Source organism: Pygoscelis adeliae, unplaced genomic scaffold (assembly GCF_000699105.1).
Source record: "Pygoscelis adeliae isolate BGI_AS28 unplaced genomic scaffold, ASM69910v1 Scaffold686, whole genome shotgun sequence".
Taxonomy (NCBI): domain Eukaryota; kingdom Metazoa; phylum Chordata; class Aves; order Sphenisciformes; family Spheniscidae; genus Pygoscelis; species Pygoscelis adeliae.
In genome coordinates, this window is record NW_008825050.1 from 184661 (window position 1) to 200883 (window position 16223).

Here is a 16223-nt window from a genome sequence, read left to right on the forward strand (position 1 = left end):
AATGACAACTATGGAAAAATAACCCTTTAAAACGGAATATTATGCTTTCTTTGTGTAAATGTCAATTCATTATTTTCATGTTACGCATGTTACTTCCAGTAAAATCCTGTACCAAAAAATTATCAATACTTACATATGCAGACACTCTGAAGACTGTAGAAATAATACGTATTTCTTTTGTTTCAGGATTCTTTTGAACACTGAAATACAGGGGAATAAAATACATACTTAATGCGTACAGTAAGCACTGGTTATTAGAGTCCTTCATTTACTAAATACATTTTTAACATATGCACTGTGTTCTCACTCAAATTTGATCAAGTTCAAATTAATAGTTAAAATTCAACTCGTCACATTGACCATGAAAAGGTATGTTGACCATTGTTAGAGAACATGGATATTATGATATTTTACTGAAAACTACTGAATGTATCTAGTCATCTGAGTTGGTTTCACTGTTTTCAGCTACTAAACCACAGCAATATTACCCAGGCTTAGATGACTCTAATATAAAGTTTGCATTTTGATAGCTATGAGAAGTTATTCAGCTAAACATTTTGTAAAAATCTTTTCACATATTCTTTGAGAAAAAAACCTGAGAAGTGAACTGCATCTTAATATAGACTACAAGAAGCAGCAGCAGTACCAGTGAAGAAATGCAGACTTTAGCTCATTTTTAATTACTATATAATTATAGTTTAGGTTCATTTTTCCTCTTTTGGAATGTTGTATATATAGACAGCTATGCAACTTAGGACGGTATTAGTTCTGAATTTTTATATTTCTAGACTGTGTTTGTTGTGAAGACTGCCATTTCTTCCACCACAATTACTAATAACACTAAGATATTATTGCAAAGCATCCAGGCATCTCAACATATTTTAAATTTAAGTATTTTTAAATGTGTCATTTTTCCTCAGGTCTGCTTTAAGTGATGCTTACATTTCTTCATAAATTAGATCACGTAACTTCTATTAATTATCTAATTTCACAGATTCCTATTTACATTAACTCACTGTGGAGCAGTTGAGCCTTATAAATTTCATACTTCTACAGTTCCAAGAAATGCATAGCTCAAAACCTGCTGTGTCACAAACAGGTTCAGTTCCCAGGAAAGGTCCCAGCATAGCCAAGTTGCTAGAGGATGTGTGTTAAACACAGCCCAGTTATACACCGCACCAGCTCCAAGCTGTCTGTGACAGCAGTCCCCTATTACAACTGCTTTTGCAAAGCTGCTTTTTATAAGAACAAACAAACCCCAAATCCACCAACATCATCTTTGTTGATTCAATCTCTCCAACCAATAAAAGAAATTGACTCTCCGATTAACTGATTTCATCTGTAGAGTAATGACACAGTCATGTATGAATTAAGCCTATACTGTGAAGTTGATCTTTCCTGTGGTGAGTCAGTAACAAGGCTTTCTCAGAATTTTTTGTTGCAGCTGACATGTTGATATACTCAACAGCGGATTAAGACGGCATTGCTGAAACTGGTACTGGCCCCAGTTGTCTGCCTTACCACCCCTCTAGAGATTACTGCCTTCCCGGCAGGGACAGCTCAACTGGTTCGTGACTCAGCTTCTGAACCACTGCAGTTTACAGACCAGCATATTAAGATAAACTAACATGGATGTCAGTTTATGCTAACGTACCGGGCTGTAAACTGCAGCAGTTCAGAAACTGTTTAACCATCTCTGCTGAAAGAGTGACGGCTTTCAGAACAAGGTATAGAGGATTAGTGGGGTTAGCACTTTCTACCATAGATCACCACCCCCAAAAGTTACAGCTGTATTTAAGTTACTCTGGCTTCATATTCTTGTGTCTGAAAGTAATGCTTTCAATTTCTGGTTTCTTAATTTTTATGTTACATATATCTAGGATACCAGAGTAAGGGGTGACAGAGAATAAGTCTTCCTATTTATTCCACTGCCTTGAGAAATTTTCTCCTCGTGGTTAGCTTCCTGTAAGTCATTTTTCAGACCGAGTGTTTATTTCTAGTAGTTTGGTTAATTTTTAAGGCAAAATAATATATCTGCCAAAATCAGATGAGATTCTTCCCTTGCTGATTTGAAAGAAAGCAGGAGGTTGCCTTTGACAAGCCCATTTGCTCGCTTTCTTTTTTTTTTTTCCTAAAAGGTTTTAGAAAAAACTACCTTGTCTTCTTGAAGAGGACAGTATTTCCTTAAAAATAGACTTAAAATCCCCCTTGGTTCTTTCAAATTGTTAACTTCTAAACTATTCATTGAATATGGTAGTTCCTTCATCATTTTAATGTGCATCTATTTTCTTTTTATAAAGAGTAAACTTCCTCATCGTCTCTCAATTCACTTTGGGTTCTGTTTGTATCCTCAGCTCACTGGCAGTATTTTGCTAGGCTTTCCAAACATTAAAAGACAACAACTCAATGCTTTCACATAAATTCATTTATTATGGGGGAAAGGGCATGGAGATGGCACAGAAGGAAGGAGAAGAGAACGGTGACTACAGGATACTACAGCAGCTGTCACCATGGAGAGAGTCAGAAAAATCAGGGGTTAAGTACAGAAGACAAGATTTATCAACAAAGATTCATAGATCATATTTTAATTAACAAGTTTTTGTCACGTAAATGTATTCTTCAACTAAACCAGAAATACTACAACAAGGGTTTTGAAATTATTTAGGTTACACAGGGTATGACACAACGCTAAAATTTTGGATGGATTCAACTGGTCACAGACTAATTACTGCTGGATTAGTAACAGACAACAAGTTGTGCATTAATTCATTAGGAAGTAATTATTAGTCTTTTTACAAAGGAGAAAATGTCTGCCATTTAATAGTTGTATTTGGAAGTCCCTAGCTGTGCTTGTAAAATATCTAGAGCCATTAAGTTCAAAAGATTATTGCATTCTCTCATAATAAAGCAATATACATGGAAATGCTTTAATAAAATGAAATCTCAAACCTTTTGACACTATTTTGAACACTAGTGCCTTGGATTTAGAACTCAGGAAAGGCCAGAAGAAAGGCTGTAAGAAAAAGAAGTGGGGAAAAGCTTGTAATAGGTCTACCACTGCCGGCACTAAAGACACTTTTGTGGAACTCTTCATGCCAAGACTTTTTTCCATAAGAAAAACTGTTACACGACCAAACAGTGGTGGTTTATACCTCTATAAGCATTTCAAGATTAGACTAAGTTCATCTGTGGGGCTAATTTTTCAATGCACATCAGCTAGCAGCTAATAATTATTGTACTATCCATTTCTTTCTCACCAAGCCTTCTGTGCCCTCAAGACAAAAATTAAAGCTTAAGAAAAGTACAGTTTACAGAATTTTTTAATACCACAAAAAGTTTTTAGTATCACTTTACAAAGAGTAGAAAGTATCCAATGCGACTGCAATCCAAGATGAAAAGAAACCAGACAGAGGATAGCAGTCTAGAAAAGAAGAATTTAAAGAATAGTTGGTTTTCAACAGGAATTTGAAGGTGAACTGTTTGGTAAACAGAATTTAAGAGACCACTACTCTCATTAGCAATTGTCTACTGAAAACAAGAGGCCATAAGAAAGTAATTTTCATTGCTTTATTTTCTGGTGTAATTTGTGCAAAAATGAATTAAGTAACACAGTGCACTGTATGGACTAGAAATTAGAAATTAAGTCAAGACTGTGGCATGAGTGTCCCTCTTCAGAGTTGCATTGCTTATCCTTTCACTGGCTTTTTCTCTCTTAAGATGGTGGTAACAAACCAGCAACATCATTTTGAATAAACTGGGGGCAGGGGAAATGAGACAAAGCAGGAGACAACCGTGATTGTGAAAGGGGAGGGAAAGTCTGAAATGTCAAGATCAAAAGCTTTTCTCATGGGACCGACAGAGAACTTAATATCAAAGGAGCAAGATAAAAGATTTAGTTAAATTGTGAGTTTCTTTTTCAACTGCTAGTCAGTGTTAGCGCCAGTTCCACTGGCAGTGAGAAACCAGCAGACATTTATAGGCACAGAAATGGAGACACATGGTAGATAAATATTGAAGATCAGTTATGTCACATGAACTGAGTAGATGTACTTCAAAACTTTGGAGGATAGAAAGCAAGCTGCCAAAACAAAAAAAAAAAAAAACAAACCACCAAACACCCAAACACCAAAAAACAGAGGAATGGATCTTGAAAGGTTTTCTCCTGATACTGTATAAAGGACAGAAGTAGCACACAAGAGAAAAATCACAGAAATATATAAAGGGCCAGTAGGGAACAGGTGGAGAGTATAGAAAAAGCAAACCTTGAAAGCAGGATGCAATTGGGAAGATTTTGGCAGATGCTTTTTTTTTTTTTTTGAAGTAACAAGAACTACGTGACATCCTCACCCAATTTTACAGCAGGAAAAGGAAAAAGAAGGGGAAAAGGTTTTAGGAGATAGGAAGGTGAAGAAAAGGAGTGGTTTAGAACAAAACTTGAACATGTTTAGGAGAAAACAACTCAACAGCAAAGGGAAGCAATAAAGTGAAGGAACTGATTGGATTTGCGCTTTGTCCTAGGTCAGTTCAACAACACAAGAGCAGAAACAGCTCTAGTCAATGCAGAGTCAACTAAGGCTAAGGATTAGAGTAACAAACAGCTTGTTTCAAGTGCAGAGTGAACAATTTAACAGAAAAGGGAGGGTAGAGGTGAAGCATTGATGGATCCTTTTATATCATAGTCTGTACTTCTGAAGAACCCACTTGATTTCCATCTACGTATGATATGAAAATATCAAAACTAATGACACTAATAAGAAAGCTCTGGTGACTAATCACAGTATTCAAATTAATACATGCAGCAATCTAAGTTCATGATTTCTAAAAAATCTTCTTGGAATATTGATAATGCTTAGTTTCTCTGTTTCGGTAGTTTCTCTAAAAGTATCAACTCTTCCACTGCTACTTTAATCATTTATTTTAGATGACCCTGGGAAACGGCACATGACTAAATCAACTTGCACCCTGAAAAGTACTGACCATTAGAAAACCTGAAAGCTGCTTAGAAGTTATTAAAGATTTGTAAGCTGCTTTGGTTAAGTATTACAAAAAATCCCCCAAACCAGCCAAATATTTTGTTTTAAATATTTTGTTTGGATACAGCAATCTATACACAAGTGCTACAGAAGGAAAGAAATATTCAGGTGATTAAGAATCACTGGGTCTAATCCTTTCACTGCATCTTCGTTCAGACATGTAAATTTTACTCTTAAGTTTATCCAAAGACATTTTAAGAACAGACTTAACGAGGAATAAATTTTTTTCCTAATATGCTTGTGTATAATCTTAAAATAGGAGATGAAATAAGAATTGGTCATCACACCATTCCAAACAGAGCTGAGAAAGAAGAAAAATATCAATTCCTACTTTAAACAAGTTGAACCCTTTGTAGCGTACATTGTAGCGCACATTGTAGCGCATTGCTTAGTATCCACATTATCAGAGTTCTTGTACTATCTCTCATTTCAGAGGTCTGCAATTGTTTTCCATTGTTCAGGTTAATATTGTTCTTTATACTATCCCACAAATATTTATTACGAGTGGCAAAGTATAATATAAAATTTTAGTAATATCATTGACAATCTTCATATTCCCATTAGCTTAGCTAGGAATGAGTCTTTGCATAACCGATAACTACATTCCATTATTTCCCACTAACCAGGAAATAAGAAATTTTGTCAATTGGAGAAGTCAGCATATGGATATATCAAAACAGGGCAAAAAATTGCCTTTTTTTTCTGACCTTGAACCTCTGATCAATCACCTCTAATCTCAAGAAAAAAAAAACCATAAAATTCCAAACAATTCCATACACCAGACCTGGCAAAAAATGTGTGTTAGCCCACTGCGTCATGTTAACAGTGAGATTCTATCACCCTTAGCTGTGCACTGCAAGAAGTGTATTTGTGGAATTAAGAATGCCAAAATCCAACTGTATTTAAAAAAAAAATAGTAATCAGCTGGAATAAAATATATACAGAACTAAAAATTTCAACTAAATATTTCAATTTTTAAGTCCTAAGCCAAAAGCAGCTTGAAAGTAGTCCAAGACTATACGTCCAAGACTTAATTGTTGATATTTTGTCAATGACAGTGGGAACACAATCTGGTTCCAGTGCCATGCCATGTTTTCATAGATGATTAGAGAAATAAAATTCTTTAAAATGGGAGTGAATTATAAAACATCAATGTCCATATGTTTTATGTGGGACAGATGCCATTAAAATTGCATATATTTTGCCATTGAATTACTACCATTGTTACATGGTATGTTGATAGTTAAATAAACTTGCAGATTGATTAAATAACAGCCCCATTTTTGAACCAGCAATGCACAATAAATTTACAAAAATCAACACAAAGTATTATGCACAGCACATACATATACAATTGCATAAACCAGAAAACACTTACCTCACCAAGTCTTTATATAAAGCTTTTGTAGTTTCTAAGTATGGGCCAACTACATCTTCAAACTGGCAAAGAGTTCCTCCAATGCAAAGATGCTTAAAAAGACAGAACAGAAATTCCTTGCGATCCAATTGACTGAATAAGTCATAATGGTCTGAATCTTCCAGAAGCAAGACCTTGTGGAACAAGAAAATAACAAGTCAAACAGATGAAAATTTCTTATTTGAGATTAAGTTTATAAACAACGCAACTACTTTGTTGTATGTCACACAGAGTTTACTTCCATATAAAACATATGAACTAGGGATGGAAATAAATAAATAAATACTTAAGTACTTCTCTCTAAATCCTTCTTCCAATGATGCAATTATGTTCAAAATTTATAGATAAATATAAAGCAGAATCACTGTCAGATTTGTGCCCACAAGACATAAGGGAAGATTTTTCAAGAGTCTTGTTATTCACCAGTTAATTGCTCATCACACTAATGAAACAATCAATAATCTGAAAATAATGTAGCTATATTTGGTGTGTCGATCACTGCCAATTAGTTTGTCTTTGATAACCTTGCCTACATTTGCTTCTTTTACTCTAAGTTCACACAGTTATCTCACGTTTGTAAAGGAATCCCAAGGATCTCCCAGAGGAGATCACTCAAATTCACATCATTCTTTACTGCAGACTCTAGTGAGCCTTTATCTGTAGCCTGGATAAACCAGACATGCTATCCAGCTGCCTCCATGCGTCTCACCTGCCTTTTGCTGCAGTATTATGTGACCACAGAGGACTTTCTAGATTAGTCCCAACACTGCGCTGTTGGGTGTATACTGTCCCACTGTAAGGGTGGACAGGAATTGTAACTCAGTATGGCTACAAGATGTTTGAGTCACATCAGCCAAACTGCAGATGCCAACCCAGGCAAACTGGTCAAAGCTAGACATGAGCTTACCACTCTCTGGCCCTCTTTATAACATCACTGCACAACCTGAGTAAAAAGGGGTCAGGGCAGCAACTGTTGTTGATGGCCGCCTCATATGTATCCCAACACCCTTCTTGGTTGAAGCAAGAGAAGATGTGGCAGGTAGGAAAGAAAGATGGAGTTTTGCACCGAGGGCCACCCTCAGACACCAGGAGCTAGACGGTTTGCTGCCCCCTACAGTCTCCTGCCCTAGGGTGCTGACTAATTTAATCTGAAGTTTTGACGTCGTTCCTGGAAGATTTTGACTCTTAATTCTTTCTGCCATCTTAGGTCTTACGAGTAGGAATCATGTTCATTTCAAAGAAATGTAAATCCTTCAACTTGCAAATGCAGACACACACATCCCTTCCAAGGGAAGGAAAATGGAAAGAGACTGAAACTCCAATGATTTCTTATTTTAAGTGTTGCCACTAACTTTCCTACAACCAATATACTTAATTTTCAAAAAACATTTCACACATATCGACTTATAAATAAATACATAGTATTTTGAACTGCTAGGCTACAAACCACATCTGAAATTCAAACATGAGCCTGAGTTCTCTCCTTTTCCCAGAACTTTACAAGACAGACCAGTATTTCAGGCCACATCCTGTAACCAGTGTCACTGGTTCAAATACATTGCCTTCAAAGGATTTGCCAAGTGCAAATGAGTGCAACTCTATAATTATTAAGTACTTATGATGATTATATATACAAGGAAGAGCAAAATCCAGTTCTCCCACACTATGCTTTGCTAATGCTAAACAAGCATAAGTAAAAAAAATTGGTTTAGCTTATGAAGTCAAAAGAAACACTTACAGTGAAGACATACCTCGATTAACAAGGTACCACTGTTAACGAGATTCTTTTTCAAAATAATCTGCTCTCTAACACCTGCACTGGAGTATAACAAACAGTTTTTACCTTGCAGGCCTGTTCAGGAGTTATATTTAGTCCTTTTCCAGTGTTACACTGAAAAATAATTTCCCTTTTCACCGTTTCCTCTCTTTTTCAGTGAAAATACATGAAGATGCCTTTCCTTAAATGTCTTCACATATGATATGGTCAGCATTCCCGGCCAGGAATGCTTCAGGATGTAGCTATTGAGCACATTCAATTTCATCAACTACCTGGAAGGTTGGGTGAACCCACAGCTCTGGGTATCATGGGACCTCTCCATTAGCACCACTTGTTTTCCCCTCCTAGGCAAATGAGTAGCTGCATTTCCCCCCCACACACCCCCAAGCACTGACTACTTGAGACAAGGATGGGTAGAAGAAGGTTTTACCTTTTTCTCCCATCTAAAAAGGAAAGAGGGCCCACCTGGAAAACAGCCATTGCTTTCACACATTCAGGCACTGCAATGCCTCAGTCGTTTCTATCACATGGCTATCGATGCCTATTTTTACCGTGGAAAGTATGTATTCTCAAAAAAAAACCCAACTGAAAAATGTGTCCTTACGGTAGGTACCTAATAGAGTATGAAAAATTATAAGAAATTATTCATTGCTATACTGACCTTTCTTAATTCATCAGAGATGAGAATATCATCGTAATAGTCATCATAACATTTCACAATATCTCCAGTTTCTCTAACAACTCCTTCAGAGTATAGCCGATCAAAAAATGACATGGAAATCTGTGTACAGGGCACCACTGTAGCTTCAACTTTTGTCACTTTGGAACCTGGAATATATGGGAAGGCTTCACTCCAAGTCTCTTTCAATAAATAAAACAGGAGAATTTCCATGTACTAATGGTTTTACAGTAACAAGTAATTTGACACAGTGTGGAAATAATCAACTTCTCTAAATGGTTGTGTGTGGCATATTCTTTTAAAAAAATACAGATCATATAAGCATGACTCAATCACACAGTCCCTCAAAAAACAAAGCAAGCTAAGAAAGAAGCAAGCATAAAGAAAACATTAAATTCATCCGAATGCTACCTTCCATTAAGGCTCATGTGTCTGCTCCCCCTGTTGGTAATACTATCAACCGAAACAAGTAATAGACGAAACACCATGTGAACTCAACATCACATGAGATCACACCCTTAGAAAATCATATGCCACAGCTTAAGCCTTAAAGAATCTGAGGACAAATACCAAATTTGGCGTGATGAAGTACACGACAAAAGTCAATAGCTGCTAACAGCACCCCACAAAGCAAAAACCAAAATGAACACAGCCCTGACAAATTTGTTAAGTATTACATCTCAACTTTTTGAAAAGTTACTTTGTAGCTACTGTAAACTTTACTAACCAGCTATTTGAGAAGATGAAAAAGGTACTATCAGCACTTCCTGTATGAATCTGGAGTATTATCTCTGTAATCATGAAGTGCAGAGTACATTTTTCTGTAATTTTGCTGTTTTCTGTGCTTGTAAGTCATCCAAGGCTCGATCGTGTTGCTCATAGACATCTAGTGCCATTTGAGATGCCCTACAGTGTTTTCCTTAATCAGGTATCAGTCCATAAGGGCACATATCTTTATATACATCTACCAATCTGTATGTGTGGTGTTGGATAACTTTTAGCATCTCAAATAGCATTAGACTCCATGTTTAAGAAGCTTTGGACTCAGTCCAGTTCCATCTGCTCTCTACGGTCCAAGTGTTCAGACCAAATGTTAGAACATATTCTCTACTCATCTCCAAGTCCCCCTGAATGCCCTTCAAAGTGCTTCTGAAGAGGAGAGGGGAGAGCACGAGTGAGCACGCAACACAAGGGCAATGTGTCTCGGCAGAGATAAGTCACAGCATTCCAGCTTTCCATGAGTTTATTTGTATCATTTCCCCTCAGTAGGTTCCCTTGACAGGAGTCGGTCAACAATGACACAATGTCAAAAGGCTTTTGACCATACAGTAAAAGATAAAATTAAGTGGTGTCCTGACAAGCTGATCTAAAGGATCGCTAAAGACTAGTATTTAGGAAATGTCCAAATTTCACTCTAGGTGACAGTATTTCAGGAACAGAAACAGGCCAAAAAGGGATGTATGAACCATGATGCTTCCAAGAGCACCTATCATTTCATTGTGATCCTAATCTTCACAAGCGTAGCATAACCTAAAATTTCTCTTGCCCCCACACTTTCAGAAAGTCCTTGGGATTTCTCCCGTATATTATTACACTAAGATTATTTATTTATAGGTTAAGTAGGACTGGCATTTTGGTATCTAAACCCAGGTAAACTGTATCACCTACCTGATCAACACTAAGAAAAAAATTAAAGAGAAATTATAAGTTGATGGCTTGAAAATGTGTCTACTTAGGCTAAAAATACCGGCATGAAATTTTATAATTATTTTATTGGGCCCATATGATGTAAAGAAAATCGGTTACAGAGAAAAGCTCGGCATTTAATTGCTTGGCTTCACATCTACAGATATGGTTATGAAAAAAGGTACCTTTTATTAAAGAAAAAAGGTTTAGGACATTCTCCTACCTGTCCATATAGTAAACAATCAAAAAATAATCAAATTATGTAACCAAAATCACAAGTCAGAAAAACATGACTTACAGCCTCACAACCTAAGAAAAAAAAAGAGAGTTTTAGAAATTTATTTATTAATTTATGCTTCCTCCCACCCCCTCACCTCCAGAATCCTCTGACTTCTAATTCTCCAGCTTCCTTTCACAGGGATAGAATATTTATTTTATAAGATATTTAATAAGAGCTAAATCAGCCTCTAACATAGAAATTATTTTGTAAAGACCTATGAATCAAAAACTGAGTCAAGACTAATAAAAATCAGATGTTAAATGACTTGAGAAAAAAGAGACATCTTACATTTTCCCAGTTATTGAGCTCAAAGTATAAGAAATTGAGCTATTTATAGGCCTTCAAATTGTTAGGATTTTATTGGGGGAGGGGGAGGAAAGGAGACACACTTCTGCTCTGAAACAAGATTTTATGAAAACTTCCATCAGAAAAAAAAATCAGGAGCTTTGTAATCTATTCAGTAGTTCAGAAAACCAACCTATAAATGGAAAAGTTTAAATATACTGGAAGCTCCTGTTTGAGAGGTGAGATTTGAAATTGGAGATTCAGAATTTCCTGGAAAAGAGTGACCCAGTTTTAATAACCCTGTAAAAGTGAGCAATAAAATATGAAGAAGAAATGCCTTGACAACTCTGCAAGTGGAAAACAAAGCTGAGAAGTACTGAAACAGATTAAGCTTCTTATAACTGCTAGCTCTGGAATATCTATAAAGTGCTGCCAATATACTTTTAAATGAACACGTTGCATATCTAGTATTGGGTACATAGACCCCAGGTTAGGTATATTTAGAATTCCTCCAAAGTTTAAGAAAGATTCTTACCTCAGGGAAACATCTTGCAACTTACTATTTACAAAACAGTTTATATAGAACATACATAATTCAAGTTCAGTGCTCTATACTAAAAAGATGGTATTTCAAAAGTAAAAGGTGCAGGTTGATGATTTATAAGTTCAAATGACATCTAAAATTTTTGCAAATGATAACCTATAACAGCAGTCTAAAAAACTGCTGATTTAAGATTACCTTCCAGATTTTAAAAACCCATTCCAAAGACAAGAATCGTTAGAGCTTGAAGTACATACGGCAACTCAAGAATCTTTCTTAGGCAAATCTAAATTTTTATTTACACAAAAAGACAGTAACCCTATCCCTTTGAAGATAACTTTTCAAGTGTTAATTGAGCTTAAGCAGATACAGTCCTGCCTCCCCAAGACTGCTGACAGGTGCAAGGCCAGTAATGGGTCCAAAGAGAAACTACTATTTAGTTTTCATTGCAGCTATTTAAAAATACAAGACTCAAGACATAAGCTGGTATGCATCAAATTTGTTCCTTTTGCTGCTTCTATTTTAGAAATATGAGAGTAACAGATGAAGTGGGGCTTAAAGCACATGACAGAACTATCAGGTACTCTGCCATGCAGCCAGGAAGAGGGGAAAAAATATCCCTACTACAACAGGCAAAAAAGTGTGGTGTGAGAATGGGTAATTAAGTATCTGTTTGATCCTGTGAAGCAGACTAGAGAATATCCTTGTGTATTGTTTACCTAAAATGTTATATTTCAAGTAATGTTAAAGCTGGAGTCCTTGAGACAATGTACTATTGTGGGATTCTACCAGGAATCCCAACACGCGGGGGAGCTGAGAAGAGAGGTACACGTTGCATTCCTTGGGGACCCCATGTTTTATGCCACCTTTTGATCTAACAGATGGAGACTGAGGATATTACGGTCTGATAATATTAAGGTGAGGATGAAAAGCAGTCAAGAGAAATAAAAAATGAGATTGGACACAGGAAAAAAAAGTAATGAAGAACTTTTAGAAACAGATTTTAGGAAAAAGAGATAGGCAAGTAACAGAGAAGAGGTAGACATACATATGAATGTGAAACCATGCCCACTGAATTAAAAAGAAAAATAAATTCTTAGTGAGAAGGTAAAAGGGCACCACAGCCTGAAAAAAGACAAAAGGATTACGAAAACAAACACTCTCGTAAAGTAATATTATATTGATGTTTTATATAATGCTGACATCTTTCTGTGGGTCCATAGATACTCTCTGCCCAAGCCATGGCAGGGGCGGGGAGGGAGGTTTCTAAGAGCCTATCTAAACCCTGCTTATATCATGCAGCCAAAATATTTCCCCCCTGCAAAAAAACCCTAACATTTTTGTTTGCAAGAGAATAAATACAGTATTTGAATCAACCCAGATTATGTCATTTTCTTCATATTTTCTAACAAGCAAAATAAGCCCATTTCCAGTATTTTCTTTCAAGAACAGGAACTTATTTTTAAAAGAGTTACTCCACAGTGATAAGTAAATGATATATCTGGATTAATGTATCAGCATGTCTGAAGAAGAAAATACTAGAAGATGATTTTTACATCCTCCCACTCAAAGCTAATTCTTACTATATTTTCAAAAAATGCACATGAAGACTAAGTATAGAAAAATGTGCCAACATTCCTCACCAAAAATAGGCAAAGAATGGGAAGATGAAATTTTAAGAGCAAATGGGGTATACCAGCTGTTCAGGATTTAGAAAGGGAACCCTTCCAGTCCTCAGAACAAAATGCATTACTTCTGTGCTGAGGAAGATTGAGCAGAATCAGGAGTTAAGCTGGGATACTTGGCAAGTCACCCTCCACTCTTAACACGAGGTATGTAACCTACTGACCTTCGCTACAGGGACTGGCAAGTCATAGGCTAGACAGATAGCCTAAAAAAATTCTTGCCTAAAGCAGGAAAAGGTTTACCCATGGTTTGAAATATATTTATTTTCTTTCTGCTTGCCAGAGTGAAAAAGAGGTACCTGAAGGGGGACTTGAGATATTTTTTGCATCTTATATATCTCAATTGTTTTAACAGCCGCATAGTGTTTGGAAAATGGATTTTGCTGACAAAAAGGTGGCAATGACTAGTGTCACTGTATATAGTGGGGAAAACCTATGCCAATTCCAGAGAGTTGAAATGGAAAAGTTAGAAAATTCCCAAAGCTCCATTAAATATTTACACACAGTAAAGTATTTGCAGACAAACCAAAAGAACTGAGGACTTCCCACTACCCCCTTTTAAAATATTCCTATTAAGGAAAATCACTTTGGCGATATCAGAGTTCACATTATGCATAAAATCCCATTACATTATCACATGCAATTTCCATGAAATTTTGTGTGTCATTTACATAATCAAAAATACAATTTCAAAGTGGTGCCATGTGCTATTCACTTTTGGTCTTTCTCCTTTAGTGTCTCATCTCCATCTACAGACATGATCAAGTGTTATAAGCAGCTAATGATATGGCAACAAACTAGAAGTCAACCTTATGCCATGGCTGCACCTAGAGCAACCTATCGCATGGCTCTCTTTCTGCGCGCAGATCCCTTTTGTTGTGCAGATAGTGTATTTACACAAGCTCAGGGGTGTGCTCTATCTAATCTTCTGCTCTCCCAACTTTAATTTGTAACAGAGCAATAATCTTGGATCTGTCCTAAGTGAGGTGGTTGCATCTATAGAAGAGTGTCTTTCCCCAAATATTATCTGAATAAGGTAGTACTATAATTCCACAATTAATGCAGTTTATTATGTCTGGATACATCATCAGGACAACTGGATGTCACAGACCATTTAAAAACACTTCTAGTAGCTTGGTTTATGGATTGATGCAGGGGTCAAGGAAAAAAAAGTGTAAAATGTAACAATTTAGTAACAAACTAGGTAAGAATCTTTTCATATTATTTAGTAAAAGAACTCATTCCTTAAGATATTTCAGCCAGGTGAAGATACACATATATAAACTGTCATTATTACAAAATGGTAAATTAGAGGAAAATAGTTACAACACAGACTTTTTTATTTAAGATTAATTTATTCTAAATTTACCCAATGTAGTCCATTGTCCTGAAGCTGAGAGCAACTTTAAACTGGAGCTCACATTTTGATCATTAAAAAATGCCTATAATATTCAAATAAGAGAATACAAGTTAATGAAATGAAACATAAAATCATCATTTATAGTGCCTTGGATACCTTCAAAGCAAATTATAAGGACCCAATTAGTAAGTAGATTCTGTATGACCTTTCAGTTTGGGTAGTAAATATCACACCATCAAATACGTGGCTTTGTAACTTTGTGTAGCCAATGTTTTTTATATATTCAAGATATCTTCATGTACATATTTATATATGCAGTATTAAGGTTTTACAGTAAAGCACTTTTAGTCCAAGAACACGCAAAAAGGTTGTATGAAATCCTTAGAGGTACAGAAAATGGAAGAAGAGATGAAACAATTGTATCTCTGCATGCAATGTTGTTGAAGTAAAAAATGAAATGGTAAGTAGACTGTAAAATTTACATTTTGTAAATAAATTTGAAGCTTGGAGAAGTGCAGAGACACACAAAACTTATTGAACAGGTACAGAAGAAATCCATAACTTATTGAAGGGATGGAGATGTTTCACAGTAAGATTTGAAGTATTCAATCTTATTGATTTATCAATTAAAAAAAGGAGACATGCATAGTAATGTTGGTAGCTGACAAGTTTAAATTATAGATAAGCCAATTAAGAAAACCCACACTTACGTATATGCATACAAGCAGAGTGAATAATCACTGAAGAAGTTGCTAAGAAAATGGTGGATGGACTTCCCAACATTAAATGTGGTGGCCAAGCATCCAGTTCAGATTCCCATTCTTGGGAATCTTGAATGACTAAATTGTTCCCTCTTAAAACAGAGTAACATTAGTACAGACTAAAATATTTTTACTGGACAATGCAGTTCACCCACAAAGTAAGACTTGAGCACCACACCTAAATCACCTACTTTCAAGGAGACAGTGAGCAGGCGAATAGCATGCTAACACTGCTGCAATGTTTGCCATTATGCAGTTTTCCAATAGCTATGATTTCATGGAAAAAAGTCAACTTAAAATATAAAGGACTTAGAACTACCATAACAAATTCATCCTTTTGATAGGGCTTAAACTGCTGGTCAAAACTGAATGCTTGTGCTGTGATCCTGCCTTGCATGGACCTGAAATGGAAAAATGAGATTAAATATTCTGCAGACATACTAGGTACTTATTCACTCTGCAAATTTGCCTAGGTACACTACATAAAGCCCTATTCTGACCAATAATTTTACTTTTTTATTTTTCTTTTTTTCATTCTCACTTATAACCCTCCTTGGAGGGGTGGGGGAAGCACAACCGCTGCGAGGTTGTGCTGCACATCAGAGCAATGCTGCGAAGCTGAAATACATCTTGGCTAACTCCGGAAGAAAAGGATAAATACCTTGCACCTTTGCACCTGCGTTTTACCTGCCTGAAAAATACCGAGGAGACTTCCAATT

The 16223-nt window shown here is 36.1% G+C and overlaps 1 protein-coding gene across 1 annotated transcript in view; it reads right to left on the bottom strand.

Moving 5' to 3' along the window:
* Positions 1-15900, bottom strand: part of LOC103918926 (chromosome unknown open reading frame, human C11orf70) — a 20569-nt gene extending 4669 nt beyond the window's left edge. Inside the window, exons 1-5 of the mRNA XM_009326350.1 lie at positions 15824-15900; positions 14753-14825; positions 8889-9055; positions 6412-6584; positions 134-200 (exon numbers count right to left, since the gene is read on the bottom strand). Of these exons, the coding sequence (XP_009324625.1) occupies positions 134-200; positions 6412-6584; positions 8889-9055; positions 14753-14825; positions 15824-15826 (483 nt within the window). The 5' untranslated portion in view covers positions 15827-15900. The remainder of the gene's footprint in view (positions 1-133; positions 201-6411; positions 6585-8888; positions 9056-14752; positions 14826-15823) is intronic.
* Between the last annotated feature and the right edge of the window lie 323 nt (positions 15901-16223).